The 16,961-nt window shown below is 43.0% G+C and overlaps 1 protein-coding gene across 1 annotated transcript in view; it reads left to right on the plus strand.

The window, feature by feature from the left end:
• The window catches only part of WDFY4 (WDFY family member 4), a 277,946-nt gene that overhangs the window by 160,515 nt on the left and 100,470 nt on the right, over positions 1 to 16,961 (plus strand). Inside the window, 3 exon segments of the mRNA XM_021699514.2 lie at positions 4,130 to 4,336; positions 5,751 to 5,802; positions 8,528 to 8,694. Coding sequence (XP_021555189.2) covers positions 4,130 to 4,336; positions 5,751 to 5,802; positions 8,528 to 8,694 — 426 coding nt within the window.

A 16,961-nucleotide genomic window follows, 5' to 3' on the forward strand; every position in this document is an offset into this window, starting at 1 on the left:
GTTTCCTATAGGTAAGAGTCTCTCATGGTTCATCTCTCCATCTCCCTTTCTTCCCATTCAATTTTTCCTCCCTTCCCCTATGATCCTCTGCACTGTTTCTTATAGTCCACATGAGTGAAACTATATGATAATTATCTTTCTCTGATTGACTTGTTTCATCCAGCATAATACCATCCAGTTCCATCCACATGGATGTAAATGGTAAGACTTCATCCTTTTTGATGGCTGAGTAATATTGCATTGTATGTATATGTGTGTGTGTGTGTGTGTGTATACAACACACATATACATATGTATCACATCTTCTTTATTCTTTCATCTGTCGATGTACATCTTGGCTCTTTCCAAAGTTTGGCTATTGAAAAAATGCTCAGCATCCCTTGGCATCAGGGAAATACAAATCAAAACCAATGAGATGCCACCTCACACCAGTCAGAATGGCTAAAATTAACAAGTCAGGAAACAACAAATGTTGGCGAGGATGCAGAGAAAGGGGAACCCTCCTACACTGTTGATGGGAATGCAAGCTGGTGCAGCCACTCTGGAAAACAGTGTGGAGGTTCCTCAAGAAGTTAAAAATAGAGCTACCCTATGACCCAGCAATTGCACTCCTGGGTATTTACCCCAAAGATACAAATGTAGGGATCTGAAGGGGCACCTGCACAACAATGTTCATAGCAGCGATGTCATTGCTCTTTCAAATGCAAATATCAGAAACTCAGCTCAAACTGGCTTAGGCAGTAAATGAACTATTATGTCGTACTAAAAAATCTAGAGGAAGCCAGTCTTCAAGAAGAGCTGGATCCAGGTACTCAAGCTCTGTTCTAAGCAGTCAGTTTCCTCTCTCTCCCTCTTCCTCTATTTCACACACTCCCACACACCCCCCACATTCACATCAACACACACGCACACCTATGTATGAGATTCCTACAACATCAGGGCACCAATGAACATGGATGAGGAGCATGTGAGCTGAGGTGAACTCACACTCTGCTCCTCAGTCTGTGCATCCTAGAAGTAGGCAGGGTTCATGTAAAGCCTGGGAACCACTCTCTAACTGGTACAAAGGCCGTGTCTTCTTGCTGAACTACATGCTTGTGGGCTGTCTCTGCCTTAGGGGGCACCGCCAATGCACATAAAGGCACCCTGGCTCGGGGCAGGTGGTCAGACTGTGTACCCATACATCCACCTCTCTGCACTGTCTGCTCCAGATGGGCTGCAGAGAGCACCATTCCAAGTCCCGGGGAATGATGCACACTAGCCCATCCTATAATCACCCTCCACCCCCTGGATTAGCCAGACTTAGATGCCCTTCAAAACTGAAGCCAGGGCTGGGCTCAGCCCCTCCAAAGCATGGGGGACCAAAAGAAGGGACAGGCTGGTTGCCCAGAGGAAAAGCTCATCGATGCTACCCAAAAGTTTCCATTCAGCCCCAAATCATAGCTACCTCTAACATACCAGAAACCCTGCCTCTGAGTCTCTGGTGTGGCATTTGGCTCAAGCTTTAAACTGAAAGAGGACCTTACCTGGTGCAGAACCATGGGCATCATAGAGCACCTTTCAGGTGTGGGAACTCAGGGCTTTTGCTGTTTGGACATCTCATGTCCTCTGTCCTGGGACTACTTGTAGATTTCTATCATGTAGATTTCTGTCACTCATCTCTGAGGGGTCTCAGCACTGACACATATCTGTCTGGCCACAGGTATTCCAGACAACTTATTTGCCCTGTGATGAAGACTCAGGCAGCCGTGAACCCGCAGGCTGTATAGGTAGATCTTTTGGGGTGAAGAGGATATTCTTAAAAGACTAATTTTAAGGCCAGGGTGAACACTGTTTGGCATTGTTCATCCTCTATGAAACTCTATAGGTTATTCCAAACCCAGCAGCAATCTCCAGGGAGCTGAAGTATTTTCCCCAAATGAGTATTCATTTCATATAACCTAATCCCTATAAAAGGCTTTGGACAGACATTCTTTTTCTGGAGTTCCTTATTAACCAATCAGAGTATTATGTAAAATGCTGTAACTATTTTGGATATGAATTTAAGAACTGTGAAGGGTGCCTGGGTGGCTCAGTTGGTTAAGCAACTGCCTTCGGCTCAGGTCATGATCCTGGAGTCCCGGGATCGAGTCCCGCATCGGGCTCCCTGCTTGGCGAGGAGCCTGCTTCTTCCTCTGACCCTCCCCCCTCTCATGTACTCTCTCTCATTCTCGCTCTCTCAAATAAATAAATAAATCTTTAAAAAAAAAGAAAGAACTGTGGAGAAACAAAGTAATCTTGCTTTGCAATAGGATTTGCTTTATTCACAGTAATAATACTGTTTATGAGGCAAGTCACCATATAAAACTCTTGAAAACATTGTCTCATTTAAGCCCTACATAAACCCATGGTTTTATTATTACTGTAATATTATTAACTGCATTTGATGAGGGGGCTTCAGCTTCCTAGACTACTAGGGAATAGCAGAAACATCATGACAACCCAGATTCATCTGACGCCAAAGACCGTGGACTAAGCACTGTGTTGTCTATTATATATATATTTTAAGATTTTATTTATTTGAGAGAGAGAAAGAAAGAGAGCACAATCAGTGGGAGGAGCAGAGGGAGAGGGAGAAGCAGACTCCCCGCTGAGCAGGGAGCCTGACGCAGGACTCGATCCCAGGACCCTGAGATCATGACCTGAGCTGAAGGCAGACACTTAACTGACTGAGCCATCCAGATACCCTGTCTGTTATATTTTTCATGGGAATTTTCTAGTTCCAAGAATGATCTACCTGTCCCAAATGGCCCAGAATTATAGGGCCTAGCTCTAAGTCTGCCATGCCAGTCTTTGAAGTAGTAGCATCAGAAATCATGAGTTAATAGAATGACGTCAGACCCTCAGGAAAGGAACTAGCAGGCAGGCTTAAACAGAGGTTTTGGATTCAGATGGACTGGGTTTGAATCTCAGCTCTATCATATGGTGATCTTTGGAGAAATAATTTCTCCTCTCCCAGACTTGATTTCTTTATGAGGATAGTAGAAATTCTTAGAAGTTTCAAGTGTCACTCACGGTGCCACTGGGTAGAGGAAATGAGATACAGCAGGTCAGGGGCTCAGCCCTAATATATGATAATGATTTTTTTTCTCTTTATGTTAAGTTTATGAGATCCATGCTTCTTGTCATTAATGCTTTCACCTTTCAGTTTTCTGAAAACTTAAAATCAAAATATAGGGCAAATACCATTAAGTATTTGAATAATTGGAAAAGTTCACCCTGCAGACAAAGCTGATTCCACTGTTGAAACTGACAGGTGTCAAAGTTCTCTTGTCAGGTGAGGTCCAAAACTTCAGTGTGGCATACAAAAGCAGTTTAGGGGTGTATTTTTTAGAAGGTTTGAGTTACACTGTAGCAGAAGGTGTGACAATGTAGCGTCACATATGCAGACTATGAAGATTTCATAGGTAAGGGATTATTTTCAGTAATATCAAAGGTTTTAGCTTCTATGAACATTCTAGAATTCTTCAACATTCTAGAGTCCTATGATATTAGGATTTAAAAGACCCTTAGACAATATCTAGACCAAACCTCTTATTCGTCAGTTGGAAAAGCTGAGGTCCAGAGACAGGAATGACTTGTTCAAATCTACCAATTGTTGGCAGATCTGCTAATCCCCCACACCTCCAGTCCAGACACTGACAGGAGTATCCTCAGCATCATTTTTGAAGGATAGGGTCTGTGGTAAAATTCCCTGTCCATTTTGAAGAGTAGGGACTGTGGTGAGATTCTGTGTTCTGTTTATAAAATAGCTGTCCAGTCTACTCTGATGAATAGTCTCAGGACCTTTGGGACCAGTTGTGCTCTGCACAGCACCCAGCAGTCACATTGCTCTGAAGGCCAAAAGGCATATGGTTTTCTCCTCCTCCAACCTGGATTAAATGGTCTCAAAGCTAAAAAACTGATCCCTTCTCCTAGCCTGTTCCTGGCTCCAGGGTACATTACACACCCTCAGGGTGCTCAGGGTCACCTAGAGGGGGTTATTTTTCTCGAACAATTAAGAGGGCTTGGTCTGTTCACCCCCCAGAGGTTTGGGGCCAAGGCCATGAGAAAATGTGTATAGGAGTGACCCTGTACTTCTGCTTCCCAGAGACAGAGATGTGACATAATCAAGGCAGCCAACGCCTGGGCCAGGATTCAGGAGCAGCTCTTTGGGGAGCTAGGCTTGTGGGGCCGAACAGCAGAAGCCACACTTTGCTCCAGGTGGGAACTGGACTGGAGAGAAGGACCAGCTCGCATGAGGAAACGCATCAGACGCTTGTCTCCGCTGGAGACCCTGAGTCCAGAAAGGCTCAAGGTAAGAGTTTGATGCAGCAAAACAATGATGCTTCCAGGCAGGAAATGTGTAGGGAAGTGTCTCCTTTGCTTTTCCTTCTCATGTTCCTTTCATCAGGAGTGCTTTGGGAATGCTTTGGCATGGGCAGGCAGGAGAGCTCATGTGCACAGTTAAATGTAGGAGTGCTATAATTAATTTTTGATGCCATTTAACAGAAGAAAAGAAACACTGTTTCTCCCTGGTACATAGAAAGGATGCTTAACTACAGCCTGATTGAGTAAGTAAATGAGTGAGTGAATGACTAGTGGAGCGGTTCATATTGACACCACTAACCCAGTACCACACCGACATCCAGAAAAGTCCAGTGGGATAATCTGGACATCAGTGTTTGCAAAGAGCCAAGTGATGGCCATTGTCTGTTTGTACAAATTATTTACCATGGAGCAGTCATAACCAGCGCTGCTATGGGCATTATTGTACAACCAATCTCGTAACAAGTTTTACAATGGAAATATCTTGAACTCAGCAATTTCTGCAAGCTTGAGCCTGTGACCCATGTAATCCAAACAGCACTGAGGCCATATTGGATTCCCAACCAACGGAATCTAGGTAGTCCCTGGGAGTTTGCTGTGATGAAGTTCGAACTCTGTGTCGTCAAACTGACAGTGTTGCCTTTTAAAGAATGGGGAACCAGTTGGATTAGGAGTGGATATGGAAAAATCTGTTAATAGTTTTTTCATGTCCTCATTGAACAATTCTGATTCAAGATATTCTAAAAGGCAGCCTTCCAAACACTGGAATGCAAGACATTTCCTTCTACATTCAGATTTATTCTCTAGTCTGTAACCTCAGGATCTTTTATCCACTTTAAATCCTTTATAAAACTTAATGAAAAAAATTATATTTCATTTGTTCAGTAGACACTTGAATTTTTAATGTACTATCAATAAATCTCTGGTTTTATTTAGTATTTTTCCCTCAATACATTCCTTAGGAAGTGAGGAAGGAAAAGTAAGTATCCTGCCCTCTCTGCTAGTGACAAAGTCAAAAGCTGGCTAGAAAACCTGGTCTCCAGTCTCTCAGGCTGCCCAGCCCCAGATCCTGTGCCTGGTCCCCTCTCCAGGGTGGCCCATACCACAGACATCCGGGATGCTATTGAATCCCATTTTGGCATCATCTTTGGTAATTACTGTAAGTCCTACTTAATGGAAGATTGTGGGTTTTTTCCCCTTTGACTCGGGACCATGAATACTTGCATTTTATTGTGGTCCTTTAGGATTTAGCATCCCTCCCTACTTGCATCTAAGACTCCAGTATATGAGTAATTCCAGGGGGTCACATGCATGTGTGTGTGTTTATGGGTCTGTGTGATGGGGTGGGGGGCACAGCAGTAGTCTTCAGGATTTCATTTCTCTTTTCTCTGGTTTTATTTCAGGAAAACCAAGACAGAAATGGCAATGTTTCAGAAACAGATGTTGAAAAGCAAGGTATTCCATTTATCAGTTTACCTATTTTTCATTCGTAATTAAACCACTTCTTGGTTTTACTTAATATGAAATTAATATTTTGAAGAAGAAAATGCTGCCAGTCTAAAGTAGGTAATGCTAAGACTCTTTTCCTTACTGTGCTCTCCAGAATGAGGAGAAACCTATTCCAGACCTTGGCTCTCTGTTAGGTGAAGAATTTTATGTTAAGGCTGTAACAGTAAGAATTTTATCTTGTCAATTTGCTATATCAGAGAGATCTTAAAAGTGTCCTCAAGTAATACAAATACACGCTCAGTATGTGCCCAAAATACATGGGAAGAAAATGCTTTAAAGTAAAAATGGGTAAAAGAAATATTTAGTACTTTTTACACTGAATTCTGATTATAAAAATGACAGCTACAATAATCATTATTTCCCAGGCTAAAAAAAATACTTTGAATCATTTTTGATGCTTACACTTACTCTTTATTTGTATAATTCTCATGGAGGAATTTGGTTGAGTTGGCTTGCTGGAAATCCAGGGTTTATTTTCAGAGGTCATTTGGCATGAACACATCCAAACATACATGCACACACACACAAATACAACCTGCAGACACACACAGACATATGCACTCTATTCCAGATTTTGTGTTTCTACCACACTGTGCCTTTTTTCTTCAAACACTCCCTGTCTGTGAGTTTCATTGTCTCCTGAGGTGTAGCTAGTGTGGTATCCTTAACCAAATGACAACTTCTGAGCGCTGATCTAAGTTGTCTCATTTAGTGCCTGAGTACTGGATTTTGCATCGAACGTGCTGTCTTGCCAGTCTGCAGTAATAGCGCCCAGATGTGAGGGTGCTGGGCCCTGATCCCAGGTTGATTTGGGGGTCCCTGTGGCATAGGACTTGGGATAATGTCGTAATGCCCATTTGCTTCTCTTCTCTTTACCCCAAGCCCCACAGCTCCAAGAACAGAGGGGGAATCTGCAGAGATGGTGGTGGTGGAAAGCATGTGCTGGTGTCCTGTGGGCATGGGCTGCTGAATCTCCTCGTCCCAATATACAGACCCCTGCCCCAGTAGGGAGCTCAGCCAGGGAAGAAGAAGAAAGGGCTTATGGTTCTCCCCTGTGCTTCCCTGGGTGTCTGTTTATATACGGTGTTCTCCCCGCATGGGGAAAATCCTGTGGTGGCTGTTGCTGTAAGCAGCACACACTTCCATTCATCCAGCTGGGAGACTCCCAGGTGAGGAGGAGCTCAAAGAGGTGAGCATCTTAACACAAAGAAAATGGCCAGTAGCCCCTCAACTTTGCAGTCATGTGCCATGCACCTGCCTCCTTTAGGAGAGTGAACATCTAGGACAGGGTGGGGGAGTAGGATCCAGAAATCATGTAGGTCTGCGCTCAGCAGGCACCCAAATGTCTGTGCCCGGGAGTGCATGCTTGGGAAATAAGTCTAGGTGTGCACACGCATGATCGCAGCACAATGCATTCATAGTAGAAATAGAAACTGTCTGTGCCTCCAAAAAATTGGAGATGGATTAGGTGATTATGAAAGAGCCACAGAATAGAATGTTATACAACCATTTTAGGTGAGTTCAAAGAGCTTTAAATGGAATGAAAAAGTGTTCCTAATATAGTCTTTAAAAAGTTCTTGAAAAGATGGGGTGCCTGGGTGGCTCAGTCAGTGAAGCGTCTGCCTTCGGCTCAGGTCATGATCCCAGGGTCCTGGGATCGAGTCCCACATTGGGCTCCCCGCTCGGCAGGGAGTCTGCTTCTCCCTCTCCCTCTGCAGCTCCCCCTGCTTGTGCTCTCTCTCTCTCTGTTAAATAAATAAAATCTTTTTAAAAATTCTAGAAAAAAAAAACTGTAGATGCGGCATAATTCCTATCATGTCAAAAAATCACGTGCGTGTGTGTGCACGCACGCACATGCACACACATACACATATACATTTGGAAAAGATATTAGAAGTAAAGAACTTGTTCAAATTGTGAACAGGGAGGAGAAACAGACTTAGTTCAGATTCGGCCTCTAGTTCTTTGTGACCATATGACTTTGAGCAAAGTAATTAGCCTCTTTCACTCTTCCCTGATTGTGAAGGGAAGTTGAAATAGAATCCACAACCTGATAGGAGTAGATGAAAAAAATGTCATCAAAAGCATCCAGCACAAAGAAAGAGCTTACTTACTACATCCGAGCTGTTGTTGTTAGTACTATATCTGGGTGCATGAGTGATACTTGTTTTACTTCTCAAATATTTTAAATTTATTCTCACAATTTCATGGGTTTTCCAAGTTTTGTTTTGTTTTGTTTTTTTACACTAAGATCATAGTGCATCCATAATTAGAAAAAAATAGAAAAAAGAAAAACCCACTCTTTTAAAAGAATGAATAAAGTGAAGTTCAGAAAGAAACAGATTCTAAATGACCCTAGAAGGAATTTCTCTACTGATTAATAAGTGTGAATTTTGAAGTAGTGCCCCGTGGTCACACTGGACCTGCAGAGCAGCCGGACCTGGGCACACCTTCCAGAGTGAATCAACCTAACAGTGTGTTGACCGCACCACAGAGTCAGAGAGGTGACGCCCACTTTTAGACACAGTGAGGGACACGCTGAGATCCACACCACTCACCTCTGCCCTGAAACCTTGCAGTTTCTCTCGGTGACTCATGCCCATGCTGTGCACATCCCTCATGAGGTCAGGTGGCTCGTGCCAAAAATGTGTGTCCCTTTATACTGCTGCAGATGAGCTGACACCAAAGGAAGCCGAGAGCGGGAGAGAGGAGGTGGTGGTGGACTGCACCCAGCTGACCTTCTTCCCTGCCTTACATGAAAGTCTGCACTCTGAAGATTTCTTGGAACTGTGTCGGGAAAGACAAGTTATTTTACAAGAGCTCCTTGATCATGAAAAGGTAATACAGCACATCACGATTCTTCTTTAAAGATCATCAGACATGAGATCAAGCTTTCATTCACATGGGAGGTGATGTTTCTCTTCACTATAAAAAAAAAAAAAAAGAGCAAAAAGAGCAGGCATGCTTCTAAATTGGTGGGCCCAGAGCAAGGGCACAAATGGAAGCTGACAAACCCTGCATCAAGATGTTTAAAAGATATAAATCAAGGGGCATCTGGGTGACTCAGTTGGTTAAGCGTCTGTTTTCAGCTCAGGTCATGACCCTGGGGTCCTGGGATCGAGTCCCGCATCGGGCTCCCTGCTCAGTGGGGAGTCTGCTTCTCCCTCTGCCTGCTGCTCCCCCTGCTTGTGTTCCCTCTCTGTCAAATAAATAAAGTCTTTTAAAAAAGAGATCTACATCAAGCTAATACACTGTCATGAAATATGGTCTACCTTCCAACACTGACTTTTTTTTTATTCTTATGTTAATCCCCATACATTACATCATTAGTTTTAGATGTAGTGTTCCATGATTCATTGTGCATAACACCCAGTGCTCCATGCAGAATGTGCCCTCCTCAATACCCACCACCAGGCTAACCCATCCTCCTACCCCCCTCCCCTCTAGAACCCTCAGTTTGTTTTTCAGAGTCCATCGTCTCTCATGGTTCATCTAACCCTCCGATTTCCCCCGCTTCATTCTTCCCCTCCTGCTACCTTCTTCTTCTTTTTTTTTTTTCTTAACATATATTGCATTATTTGTTTCAGAGGTACAGATCTGAGAGTCAACAGTCTTGCACAATTCACAGCGCTTACCAGAGCACATACCCTCCCCAGTGTCTATCACCCAGTCACCCCATCCCTCCCACCCCACCCCCCACTCCAGCAACCCTCAGTTTGTTTCCTGCGATTAAGAATTCCTCATATCAGTGAGATCATATGATACATGTCTTTCTCTGTTTGACTTATTTCACTCAACATAATACCTTCCAGTTCCGTCCACGTTGTTGCAAATGGCAAGATCTCATTCCTTTTGATGGCTGCATAATATTCCATTGTATATATATACCACTCTTTATCCATTCATCTGTCGATGGACATCTTGGCTCTTTCCACAGTTTGGCTATTGTGGACATTGTTGCTATAAACATCGGGGTGCACGTACCCCTTCGGATCCCTACTTTTGTATCTTTGGGGTAAATACCCAGTAGTGCAATTGCTGGATCATATGGTAGCTCTATTTTCAACTTTTTGAGGAACCTCCATACTGTTTTTCAGAGTAGCTGCACCAGCTTGCATTCCCACCAACAGTGTAGGAGGGTTCACCTTTCTCCACATCCCCGCCAACATCTGTCATTTCCTGACTTTTTAATTTTAGCCATTCTGACTGGTGTGAGGTGGTATCTCATTGAGGTTTTGATTTGGATTTCCCTGATGCCAAGCGATATTGAGCTCTTTTTCATGTGTCTGTTGGCCATTTGGATGTCTTCTTTGGAAAAATGTCTGTTCATGTCTTCTGCCCATTTCTTGATTGGATTCTTTGTTCTTTGGGTGTTGAGTTTGATGAGTTCTTTATAGATTTTGGATACTAGCCTTTTATCTGATATGTCATTTGCAAATATCTTCTCCCATTCTGTCGGTTGTCTTTTGGTTTTGTTGACTGTTTCCTTTGCTTTGCAAAAGCTTTTTATCTTGATGAAGTCCCAATAGTTCATTTTTGCCCTTGCTTCCCTTGCCTTTGGTGATGTTTCTAGGAAGAAGTTGCTGTGGCTGAGGTCGAAGAGGTTGCTGCCTGTGTTCTTCTATAGGATTTTGATGGACTCCTGTCTCACATTTAGGTCTTTCAACCATTTTGAGTCTATTTTTGTGTGTGGTGTAAGGAAATGGTCCAGTTTCATTCTTCTGCATGTGGCTATCCAATTTTCCCAACACCATTTGTTGAAGAGACTGTCTTTTTTCCATTGGACATTCTTTCCTGCTTTGTCGAAGACTGGTTGACCATAGAGTTGAGGGTCCATTTCTGGGCTCTCTATTCTGTTCCATTGATCTCTGTGTCTGTTTTTGTGCCAGTACCATACTGTCTTGATGATGACAGCTTTGTAATAGAGCTGGAAGTCCGGAACTGTGATGCCGCCAGCTTTGCTTTTCTTTTTCAACATTCCTCTGGCTATTCAGGGTCTTTTCTGGTTCCATACAAATTTTAGGATGATTTGTTCCATTTCTTTGAAAAAAGTGGATGGTATTTTGATGGGGATTGCATTGAATGTGTAGATTGCTCTAGGTAGCATTGACATCTTCACAATATTCGTTCTTCCAATCCATGAGCATGGAACATTTTTCCATTTCTTTGTGTCTTCCTCAATTTCTTTCATGAGTATTTATAGTTTTCTGAGTACATATTCTTTGCCTCTTTGGTTAGATTTTTTCCTAGGTATCTTATGGTTTTGGGTGCGATTGTAAATGGGATCGACTCCTTAATTTCTCTCTCTTCTGTCTTGTTGTTGGTGTATAGGAATGCCACTGATTTCTGTGCATTGATTGTATATCCTGCCACTTGACTGAATTCCTGTATGAGTTCTAGCAGTTTTGGGGTGGAGTCTTTGGGGTTTTCCACATAAAGTATCATATCATCTGCACAGAGTGAGAGTTTGACTTCTTCTTTGCCAATTTGGATGCCTTTTATTTCTTTTTGTTGTCTGATTGCTGTGGCTAGGACTTCCAATACTATGTTGAATAGCAGTGGTGATAGTGGACATCCCTGCCGCATTCCTGACCTTAGGGGGAAAGCTCTGTTTTTCCCCATTGAGAATGATATTCGCTGTAGGTTTTTCATAGATGGCTTTTATGATATTGAGGTATGTACCCTCTATGCCTACACTCTGAAGAGTTTTGATCAAGAAAGGATGCTGTACTTTGTCAAAAGCTTTTTCTGCATCTATTGAGAGGATCATATGATTGTTGTTCTTTCTTTTGTTAATGTGTTGTATCACATTGATTGATTTGAGGATGTTGAACCAACCTTGCAGCCCAGGGATAAATCCCACTTGGTCGTGGTGAATAATCCTTTTAATGGACTGTTGGATCCTATTGGCTAGTATTTTGGTGAGAATTTTTGCATCCATGTTCATCAGAGATATTGGTCTGTAATTCTCCTTTTGGATGGGGTCTTTGTCTGGTTTTGGGATCAAGGTAATGCTGGCCTCATAAAATGAGTTTGGAAGTTTTCCTTCCATTTCTATTTTTTGGAACAGTTTCAGAAGAATAGGTATTAATTCTTCTTGAAATGTTTGGTAGAATTCCCCTGGGAAGCTATCTGGCCCTGGGCTTTTGTTTTTTGGGAGATTTTTGATGACTGCTTCAATTTCCTTAGTGGTTATAGGTCTGTTCAGGTTTTCTATTTCTTCCTGGTTCAGTTTTGGTAGTTGAAAGATCTCTAGGAATGCATCCATTTCTTCCAGGTTATCTAATTTGCTGGCATAGAGTTGCTCATAATATGTTCTTATAATTGTTTGTATTTCTTTGGTGTTGGTTGTGATCTCTCCTCTTTTATTCATGATTTTGTGGATTTGGGTCATTTCTCTTTTCTTTTTGATAAGTCTGGACAGGGGTTTATCAATCTTGTTAATTCTTTCAAAGAACCAGCTCCTTGTTTTGTTGATCTGTTCTACTGTTCTTTTAGTTTCTATTTCATTGATTTCTGCTCTGATCTTTATTATTTCTCTTCTCCTGCTGGGTTTAGGCTTTATTTGCTGTTCCTTCTCCAGCTCCTTTAGGTGTAGGGTTAGGTTGTGTACTTGAGACCTTTCTTGTTTCTTGAGAAAGGCTTGTATTGCTATATACTTTCCTCTTAGGACTGCCTTTGCTGCATCCCAAAGATTTTGAATAGTTGTGTTTTCATTTTCATTGGTTTCCATGAATTTTTTTAATTCTTCTTTAATTTTCTGGTTGACCCATTCATTCTTTTTTTTTTTTTTTAAGATTTTATTTATTTATTTGAGACAGAGAGAATGAGAGAGACAGAGAGCACATGAGAGGGGGGAGGGTCAGAGGGAGAAGCAGGCTCCCTGCCGAGCAGGGAGCCCGATGCGGGACTCGATCCAGGGACTCCAGGATCATGACCTGAGCTGAAGGCAGTCGCTTAACCAACTGAGCCACCCAGGCACCCCTGACCCATTCATTCTTCAGTAGGATGCTCTTTAGCCTCCATGTATTTGAGTTCTTTCCGACTTTCCTCTTGTGATTGAGTTCTAGTTTCAAAGCATTGTGGTCTGAAAATAGGCAGGGAATGATCCCAGTCTTTTGGTACCAGTTGAGACCTGATTTATGACCTAGGATGTGATCGATTCTGGAGAATGTTCCATGGGGACTAGAGAAGAATGTGTATTCCGTTGCTTTGGGATGGAATGTTCTGAATATGTCTGTGAAGTCCATTTGGTCCAGTGTGTCATTTAAAGTCTTTATTTCCTTGTTGATCTTTTGCTTAGACGATCTGTCCATCTCAGTGAGGGGGGTGTTAAAGTCCCCCACTATTATTGTATTGTTGTCGATGTGTTTCTTTGCTTTTGTTATTAATTGCCTTATATAATTGGCTGCTCCCATGTTAGGGGCATAGATATTTACAATTGTTAGATCTTCTTGTTGGATAGACCCTTTAAGTAGGATATAATATCCTTCCTCATCTCTTATTATAGTCTTTGGTTTAAAATCTAATTTGTCTGATATAAGGATTGCCACCCCAGCTTTCTTTTGGTGTCCATTAGCATGGTAAATGGTTTTCCACCCCCTCACTTTCAATCTGGGGGTGTCTTTGGTTCTAAAATGAGTCTCTTGCAGGCAGCATATCGATGGGTCTTGTTTTTTAATCCAGTCTGATAGCCTGTGTCTTTTGATTGGGGCATTGAGCCCATTTACATTCAGGGTAACTATTGAAAGATAGGAATTTAGTGCCATTGTATTGCCTGTAAGGTGACTGTTACCGTATATTGTCTGTGTTCCTTTCTGGTCTATATTGCTTTTAGGGTCTCTCTTTGCTTAGAGGACCCCTTTCAAGATTTCTTGTAGGGCTGGTTTTGTGTTTGCAAATTCCTTTAGTTTTTGTTTGTCCTGGAAGCTTTTTATCTCTCCTTCAATTTTCAATGACAGCCTAGCTGGATATAGTATTCTTGGCTGCATATTTTTCTCATTTAGTGCTCTGAATATATCCTGCCAGTCCTTTCTGGCCTGCCAGGTCTCTGTGGATAGGTCTGTTGCCAATCTAATGTTTCTACCCTTGTAGGTTACATATCTCTTCTCCCGAGCTGCCTTCAGGATTTTCTCTTTGTCTCTGAGACTCGTAAGTTTTACTATTAGATGTCGGGATGTTGACCTATTTTTATTGATTTTGAGAGGGATTCTCTGTGCTTCCTGGATTTTGATGCCTGTTTCCTTCCCCAAATTAGGGAAGTTCTCTGCTATAATTTGCTCCATTATACCTTCTGCCCCTCTCTCTCTTTCTTCTTCTGGGATCCCAATTATTCTAACATTGTTTCATCTTATGGTATCACTTATCTCTCGAATTCTGCCCTCGTGATCCAGTAGTTGTTTATCTCTCTTTTTCTCAGCTTCTTTATTTTCCATCATTTGGTCTTCTATATCACTGATTCCCTCTTCTGCCTCATTTATCCTAGCAGCTAGCGCCCCCATTTTTGATTGCACCTCATTAATAGCCTTTTTGATTTTGACTTGGTTAGATTTTAGTTCTTTTACTTCTCCAGAAAGGGTTTCTCTAATAACTTCCATGCTTTTTTCAAGCCCAGCTAGTATCTTTAAAGTGATGATTCTGAACTCTAGATCTGACATCGTACTAATGTCCGTATTGCGTAGGTCCCTGGCAGTCGGTACTACCTCTTGTTCATTTTGTTGAGGTGATTTTTTTCCGTCTTTTCATTTTGTGCAGAGGAGAATAGATTAATGAGAGAACAAAATGCTAGCAGGGTAACAACGTCCCTAGAAAATATACTCTAAACAAATCAGAAAAGACCTGAAGCAGTGGGAAAAGAAAGGGAAAGAGAGAAAAAAGAAAAAGAAAAAAAAAGAAAAAGAAAAAGATAAAAACAGAACAAAACAAAACAAAAACAGCATGTGATCAAATATGATCAGGCTGGTATATAGATCAGTGCCACATGCTAGATTTTGGGTGTATTTTGGTCTGTTAAAAGAAAGTGCCTCCCAAAATTTTAAAGAAAGAAAAACTTATATATGTACAAAAATAAGGGTTGATATGATGAAGGGTTGGAATATGACTGTAAAGATGGAAATTATAAAAAATTTTATAAAAGGAATTGATAAGTTGTTTAAAAAAAGAAAGAAAAGGATTTAAAAAAAAAAAGAAAAAAAAGGGAGAGAATGTGATCAGGCAGGGGAGTAGAAAAAAACCATACACTAGAGATTTAGAGTATATTTTGATCTGTTAGAAGAAACTATCTCAAAAAAAATTTTTTTTTAAAGATTTTATTTATTTATTTGACAGAGAGAGACACAGCGAGAGAGGGAACACAAGCAGGGGGAGTGGGAGAGGGAGAAGCAGGCTCCCCGCAGAGCAGGGAGCCCGATGCGGGACTCGATCCCGGGACCCTGGGATCATGACCTGAGCTGAAGGCAGTCGCTTAACCAACTGAGCCACCCAGGCGCCCCTATCTCAAAATTTTAAAGAGAGAACAACTTATATATATATGCCAAAAATACGGGTAACTACTATGAAGGGGTAGAATATGACTCTAAAAATGAAAAAAAGAAATGTTTTTTTAAAAAGGAATTGATAAGATGTTGGTTGAAAAAGGGAAAAAGAAAAATTAAAAAAAAAAAAAAGACAGTTAAAAAAAATAATTAACTTTGAAAGACTAAAGAATCATGGTAAAAAAGCCATGAATTCTTTGTGCAGTATTCCCCTAGCGCTGGAGTTCTGCCATTCTCATTGATCGGTAGACTTGGTCTTGGCTGGCTGTTCTCGCTGATCTTCTGGGGGAGGGGCCTGTTGCCATGGTTTCCAAAAGTCTTTGCCGGAGGTGGAATTGCCCCGCCCTTGCCCGGTCTGGGCTAAGTAATCTGATCGGGTTTGCTCTCGGGAGCTTTTGTTCCCTGCAAGCTTTCCCTACAGCTTTGGAGGCAGAGAGTGAAAATGGCAGCCTCCCAGTCTCTGCCCCAGAGGAGCCGAGAACTCGGGGCCCCGCTCCTCAGTGCGCCCCCAGAGAAAAGCAGTCAGTTGCTCCCGTCTCCCCGGTCTGCGCCGCACTCCGTGCTCACCCGGCCTGTGACCGCGTGTTTCTATCTCTGGCACCCGACCCCGGGTGGAGTCTCCAAACCCAGCAGATCCCTGGGGTGCACTCCCGCGCCGCTCCTCCCGGGGAAGAAGGTGAGTCTCCCCAGATCTGCTGCTTGTTGGGTCCCTGCTGGAGGAGCAGTGGCCCGACTGTGCCGCGGATCACGGTTTATGGCCACCCCGAGCTGAGAGCCCGCGCCTCGGCTCCGTCTCTGCAGCCAGCTTCCCGCTCCGATACCTGGGAGCTCTGCCACACTCAGGTACCCCTGGTCTTTCTGTGATCCTGAGGGTCCTGAGGCCACACTGTCCCGCGAGGGTTCCACCCGCAGCTTAGCCACCAGAGTGACGTCCCTCAGTGGAGCAGACTTCTAAAAGTTCCGATTTTGTGCTCCACGGCTCTATCACTTGCAGAAGCGGCTGACGGAGGCCCCTCCCCCACCGTCTATCCTCCCGAATATTGCCTCGGATTCACTTCTCCGCACATCCTACCTTCCAGGAAGTGGTCGCTTTTCTGTTCAGAGAGTTGTTGCTATTCTTTTCTTCGATCTCCTGTTGAGTTTGTAAGTGTTCAGAATGGTTTGATCCCTATCCAGCTGAATTCCTGAGAGGAGATGAAATCCAGGTCTCCTACTCCTCTGCCATCTTGCTCCACTCCCCGAATTTAAAATTCTTGATCTTGTCGTTTGGCACCTTGGGCTCCTGCCTGCAGTCTGACCGCCTTGAGGAATCCATCCTGCATTGAGTGTGGATGTGTTTGGACACTCAGCCTATACGTCCAGGCTGTGCCTAGACTCTCACCCTGACACCAGCCTCCCCCGGGCCCCCACTCAGGCCTAGGGGTGAGCATACTTGTGGCCTTGTCAGCTCTCAGCAGGGTAGACCTGGAGAAGATGAGTGCACGGGCCAGGGGGCAGGCTGGACAGTTAGCAGGGAAGTCTGCAGGTTAGGATGCCTGGAACGGGGTTGAAGGCCCCACTGCATGGCCCCCT

Source organism: Neomonachus schauinslandi, chromosome 6, assembly GCF_002201575.2.
Source record: "Neomonachus schauinslandi chromosome 6, ASM220157v2, whole genome shotgun sequence".
Classification (NCBI taxonomy): domain Eukaryota; kingdom Metazoa; phylum Chordata; class Mammalia; order Carnivora; family Phocidae; genus Neomonachus; species Neomonachus schauinslandi.